This window comes from Nannospalax galili, unplaced genomic scaffold (assembly GCF_000622305.1).
Source record: "Nannospalax galili isolate Female #2095 unplaced genomic scaffold, S.galili_v1.0 scaffold593, whole genome shotgun sequence".
NCBI lineage: Eukaryota > Metazoa > Chordata > Mammalia > Rodentia > Spalacidae > Nannospalax > Nannospalax galili.
In genome coordinates, this window is record NW_008332686.1 from 145,207 (window position 1) to 152,096 (window position 6,890).

At 38.0% G+C, this 6,890-nt stretch overlaps 1 protein-coding gene across 1 annotated transcript; it reads left to right on the forward strand.

Annotated features, from left to right (window-relative positions):
• Positions 1-1,465: 1,465 nt before the first annotated feature.
• LOC103729587 (olfactory receptor 4P4-like) lies at positions 1,466-2,392 on the forward strand. Its single transcript, XM_008827666.1, has one exon. It carries the CDS (start codon positions 1,466-1,468, stop codon positions 2,390-2,392), a length of 927 nt encoding a protein of 308 aa, XP_008825888.1.
• The last annotated feature ends 4,498 nt before the right edge of the window (positions 2,393-6,890 follow it).

Here is a 6,890-nt window from a genome sequence, read left to right on the forward strand (position 1 = left end):
ATGTGACAGTTTTAGTGATTTGCAGAAAATAATAGCAATAGGACTGCTAACATGAGAACCATGAATGGAATTCAAACCACAGAAATATGGAGAATGTTATCAAAACTTACTTTCTGTGTCAAATGTAGGTTTTCCTGAAATTTTCCTTAGGAACCTAGACCATACAAATCATGTCATTACCTTTCCATTCCAATTCTTCATAGCATGCTGACAGATTAAGTCCACGAATAGAGCTGTTCTCTTAAAAAAGAAAAAGTTTTGATAAAAATGAACCATGAATTGAAAGCTATGTAATACATTATAGACAGGTAAATATAGTTACAGAGAGAAATTTAAAAAGCAAGGCAATATTTTGATCAAAGAAATATTTCTTTTTTCATTCATCTGCCTTACAAACATATACAGTGTCTGGTAAAGTAAAAACATGGTTGAATTCAAAGACACACATTGGGGAACCAGATAAAGAGAAACCCGTGGATGGAATTTGTCTCCCCGAAGCTGCTATCATCAAAGAGAATGCTGGAGAACATGCCTAAAGGATGAAAACCACAGGAACTGATGGAACAAATCAGAAAGTGACCTTGGAGAAAATGAGGAGAAATCTATGAAGTGATAGCTATGTTGGAAGTCCACATAAGAACCTTCCCCTTTCCTCCAAAACTTTGCTAATTCTCCTCTATCTCTCTTCATTTTTTAAATTAAATTTTATTTATTGTTTTTATTTTATGTGTGTGCGTGTATTGTAGGTCAGTGCACCTATGTTGTGCAATGCCCTCAGAAGTCAGAAGAGGCTGTAGGATCCCCTGGGACTGGAGTTACGGACAGTTGTTAGCTGCCATGTGGGTGCTAGGATTTGAACCCAGGTCTTCTGCAAGAACAATCAGTGTTCTTAACTGCTGAGCCATATCTCCACTACCATCTCTTCATTTTTTTTAAGTTTATGAAAAGATTCAAAGGTACTTCTGAGATTACTATCAAGAGGGTCCATGATATAACATAGTAAATTCTTCGAACTATAGTACCAGTACACACTAACTTTCAGAATTCAACAGTTTTAGTTACTGTGAGGATAGAGAATTCGAAACCTTTCCTATTTTTGAAGAACAGATAACATTGTAACATAAAATTTATGCTTTAACTACCATAGTGAAATGCCTCCTGAAACTGAATTGAAAGCATATATTTAATTTTAAAGAATTCAATTTGCTGTTCCTGCTGACTACAATATTTTGGAATTCCAAACATTTATAAATATTTGTACTAACACTCTCATTGTGTGTCTGCTCTGATGAACAATGTCTACTATACTTGTAAGTATTCTGTGTATCCTAGTGTATAGTACCAATTTTACAATTGAGTCATAAATAGCACATGTATTTGTTGGACAAACAAATGACTTGGAAAATAAGTCTTGTGCTTCAAGTAGTTTATCTTTGCGCTCAGAATAATCACACACACAAAAGTAATGGATCATGAAAACCTCACAGAATTTATCCTACTGGGGCTTTTTCGTAATGAGGATGCTAAGGCCATGTGCTCTGTGCTGTTTTCACTCTGCTATCTTGCAATTCTCTCAGGAAACCTGGTCATTCTTCTCACCATCAGGGGCAGCGACCTTAGTGAGCAGCCAATGTACTTTTTTCTCAGCTACCTTTCTTTCATGGATGTCTGCTTCACTTCCACAGTGGCCCCCAAACTCATCATAGACTTCTTGGCTCAGCAGAACATCATCTCCTACAAAGGTTGCATGGCCCAGATGTTTTATGCTCACTTCTTTGGGGCCACTGAGATATTTATTTTGGTAGTCATGGCCTACGATCGCTATGTAGCCATCTGCAGACCGCTTCACTACATGGTTACCATGAACAGACAGATGTGTTATATCCTCGTGGTGGTCTCAGTCATGGGAGCTTTTATCCACTCACTTCTGCATGTACTACTCATTATCAGACTGCCCTTCTGTGGCCCCAATCAGATTGACCACTACTTCTGCGACATATTCGCTTTGCTGAAACTGGCATGCACTGACACAAGACTGCTGGTTATTATAACCATTACCACCACAGGAGTACTCTCCATTTTGACTTTTGTCTCCTTGGTCATTTCTTACATCATTATCCTTTGCACCTTGAGGACCTGCTCATCCAAGGGCCGCAGCAAAGCCCTTTCTACATGCGGCTCACACATCACCATTGTGTTCCTGTTTTTCTTGCCCCTCATCTTCACCTATGTGCCCATGGGTGATTCTGTCAGAGACGACAAGGTGTTTGCTCTGTTTTATACCATGATAGCCCCCTTGTTCAACCCTCTCATCTACACGCTAAGAAATACAGACATGAAGAATGCCATGAGGAAAGTGTGGTGCCAAGACAAACTGTTTGAAGGGAAATGAGACTTCACATATGGGAGCCTTTAACCCAAACTTGTTCTGTCCACAGAATCAATGTGAGCAGTGCAGCATGACAGTGAGGTGAGGAGCAGCATTTAAAAATTGAAAGTCAGCTGGTCATGGTGACTCACACCTTTAATCCCAGCACTTGGAAGGCAGAGGCAGGCAGATCTTTGTGAGTTCGAGGCCAGCCTGGTCTACATGGTGAGTTCCAGAACAACTGTGACTACAAGGAGACCCTGTCTCAAAAACACAAAAACAAAACAAAACAAAACAAAATCATTAAAAGTCTTTAATAGAGAATACCCCTAGTCCAGACCCACTGGGTGTGTATATATGGTGCATGAATCATCTTAGATTTCTAGAGCTTATTTTACCCTTCATAATCCCATACATGGTGGTAATTATGGTGTTGTCATTAGTGCAATTTAGAAGGAATGTATGGTTTGGCAGTATGGGTCTACTTAAGGAACCAGATATTTTGACTGAGATACATGTCATAAATAAGTCCTAATAATTTCCTTGTTGTTTTTACTGCACCTAAAAAATAAATAGGAAAAAAACATCTGCTGTACTAATTTAAGTCTAATCAATTCTGTGTCTCAAATCATGTGTGTGTTATTCACATAATAGTTATATAAATGGTTACATTTAATACTTAGGATTCTTTTGGTGATGTCTCTGGTCTTCTCTGACCATTTACCCAACTTAGTGGCCCCAGCCCAACCTTATTACTAGGCTGACACGGCTCCAGTTATAGACTGGCCATGGGAGCCCTACTTAAAAGGCTGGAACTACAAATTATAATTCTGTTATAATTCAGATATGTAATGTCTCCCGAACACTCTTGTGTTATGGGTTGGTCATCAGTTGTTGGCATTATTGGGAGGTCAATGGAAGATTTAGGAAGTGGGTCCCAAATAGGCACCTCGGGGATGCCTATGAAAGGTATGTTGTACTGTTTCAGCCCCTTTCTCTCTTTTTGCTTCCTTATGGTCATGAAGTGAAAATCTTTGCTCTACCACACATCTTCTGCCAGGATATCATGCCTCACCATAGCCTCAAAGATGAAAGAACCATGAACTAAAACTTCTGAAACTTAGAGCCAAAATAAATATTTCTTCTACTTCATTAAGAAGAAGTGTTTGGGCATTGTTATGGAAATTTGACTGATACAGCTTTCAAATAGATTAGGGCATGTAGAAATACCAGCCTGGTACCCACTGACTTAACTTCCAAGACTTACCTGATGCCAAGAATGATCCCGAAGTCTTTAATCTAATCTTGCCTTACAACCCCAGTCTTTTTTCATAGCACCAGGCTGGAACCCCCTAATCCAAGTCATCAGATCAACATCCAGGCCAAGCTCTGGAGATATGGAGTTCAGGACAGTATTCATGGACTGAGGTCCCCAGTTGTCCCAAGTGCTGGGCAGAATCCTATCATGTGATGGGTCCTTTTTCTCAAGTTAGATCAAGTCACAAATTAGTGAAGTACTAGTTTTCCTGTGTGGCAGCTTGAACCATTGAATGTCAGAAGATATCTGGCTTGAATTATTGTCCTGAGAACTAGAACCATATGGCTTCAAGCATTGAAAGCCAAAGACAGATCTCTCTAGGTCAGAAGCATATTGCTCTGTACTGTGAGTGCCAGTAGCCTAGTACCCCACATCTACTATTACAACTCCTTAGCTTCAGATGTTGGGGGCAATTGGTTCTTAAACTTTAGCATCTCTGTGGAACTTTATTAATGATGGAGACTTACAGTCTTAGCTGTATATAGACTTTCACCATCTGTAGTGGTTTCGCTTCTCTCTTCTTTCTCCAAAGGCCAGACTCTGGAAATGTTCAGTTGCTTTGAAGCTGCTGAATGAGCTTATACCTTAGAGCCTTAGAAAATCTGAGTGGCCGGGGTGGGGGATACAGTTTCTGGAATTACTTCCCAGCCATTTACTGGCTTCTGTCTCTGAATGCCTGAAGTTGGAAGTACAGAATTTCATATAGTTTTAGTGTTACTTGCTCAGCCTACTCCATTCATGATAAAACCCACATGTAGCTAATAATAGAGATCTAAACATATGTTTTTATTAGGACCTCATGCAACACTGAGTCCAGTGCACAGGAAAGAAGTTTTTGGACTCACCTAAAAAGGATGAAAACCAGAGTTCTGGAGAGTTGGCTCAGTGGTTGAGAGCACTGGCTGCTCTTGCAGAGGACCTGGGTTGGGGTCCCAGCATCAACATGGTGGCTAATGACTGTCCATAACACCAATTACAGGGAAATTCAACACTATCTTCTGACCACTGTGGGCATTACACAACATGGGTGCACTTATATACTTGCAGGCAATACAGTCATACACAAACAATTAAAAATATATAAGTGAATAAAATAATGAAAACCAGTCTGTTTGTAAAGTTTAGTAATGGGCGTTTTACATTTGTGCACAACTTCCAGTTCCACAAGCCACACACCTCGTACGCACACCAATCACAATCCTCAAATGTTCACAGATCCCTTCTGTCAATAAGCAGTTTCCTGCTGAGTCATGAAGGGAAGTACCTACCACCATCCCTCAACATGACCTCAGTGAGAACAGGTACAAGATGGATACTGCTATCCTCAGTGACCATAGACAATGCTACTTAGAGCAGAACTTCCTATAATTTTGTCACTTCCAAACATATCAATATATAGGTATATAAGATAGTTATTCAAATCAAACCTCTACTGACTATAAATCAGTTCTTATATATAATACCACTTACCATTTATTAAATATAAAATTGAATTATCACAGTTATGTTATTTATTTATCAATGTGAACACTATGGTGAACTGCCAGGAATTTGAAAAAAAATATATGGTATAATAAAAGATTTATTTCTAATGGAATTCCTACAAATTTTACCAAAATTTATGCCACACGTAGAGAGTCCTTCCAGCATCACTATACCACTCACAGTTGTACTCATTAAAACATATTGTATTAAGATAACACATTGGTTATAATGGATGGAATTGCATATGTTGTATTAGGGTGGTGCATTTGTTAGAGCTGATAGAATTGTGTCAACAATTTTTTATTAAAAAACTTACAGATTGTATTAGGGCTTTCTCCTTGTATTGTATAGATTTATGTCTTTTTTATGAATGCATTATGTCATGCATCCACAATTAGCAAAGTACATAATTTAAGTATTCTAAAAATATCCTGTAAAACTTCATTTTTTTTGTGCTTACTGATCCTTTAGCAACTAGTTGTTCTTTTTTCACTTCCTGAAGTTTTCCCATTTTCAAAAAGAAAAGTCTAATATCTCCTATTATCTAAGTCTTCGACTTACTTTATTTTCATTTTAAAATTCATAACAACTGTTAATTGCCTTAGTTTATAATACTTGTAATCCATGTAAATGTGCCACTCCACATTTGGGACATCTCTACTGTAATCAGTAACTCATTTTACATATAAATTGCTTTTGGTAACATGATTCAAGAGAACTCTTGAAGCCATCTTGTCAAATAAAGGAATAAATTAAAATCACAAAGAGTATCTTTAATCAAAGCATGTAATTAGTGCTAGGCATTTTGATGCACACCTTAATCTCAGCACACAAGGAAGGAAAGGCAGCTGAAGCTCTGGAGACCAGCCTGGTCTCCATAGCAAGTTCCAATCCAGCCAGGACTACATACTAAGATCAAAAAAGCAAATAAACAGGAACAAATAAACACATCAAGAAGTAAACCATTATTCTTTCAAAAAATAAGCAACTAAATTCCCACATGTCTTTCCAAGATGACAGGCCTTCATCAGAGGGGTGGATTTTCTGGGCTGCTGTTGTTCTATAAGGGTATTTCTAAACATACGGATATAATGAAAAGTCTATCTCCTAAGAACAAGTTAGGAGATAACATAGCATATAGTGTGACTGATAACATGAAGCTAAAAAATTTTTTAATATGGTGCAGTCTGCTGAGTTACAAGGTACATGATTATATATAAGACACTAAAGTGTCTAATAAAGGAAATTCTGGCTAAGCAGTTAAGAGCACCCGCTGCTCTTGCAGAGATCCAGGTTCAAATCCCAGCACCCACATGGCAGCTAACAATCATGTGTAACTCTGGTTCCAGAGGATCCAACACAATCTTCTGACTTCTGTGGGCATTGCACAACATGGGTGCACTTGCATACATGCAGGCAAAGCAATCATAGACATAAAATAAAAATAAATTTGAAAAAAAGAATCACAAAACAGATAAGAGTGTCAGAGACCCACCAATGAACTAGATTGAAGGTAATGGGCCTGCCCATCCATAGCTGTTTGTCTTTAATCAATGACTGATTCCTCTACTACATAAAATGAAGTAAAAACAACTATTGTATGTATTCAAATTGTGTTTTTTCTCCTACATTTCTCCTATGTTTAATATCAGATAACATCATCTATGGGCCACTTTAGAGTAATCCAAACTGCTAAGAAAAGTTAAAGATCACTATTTA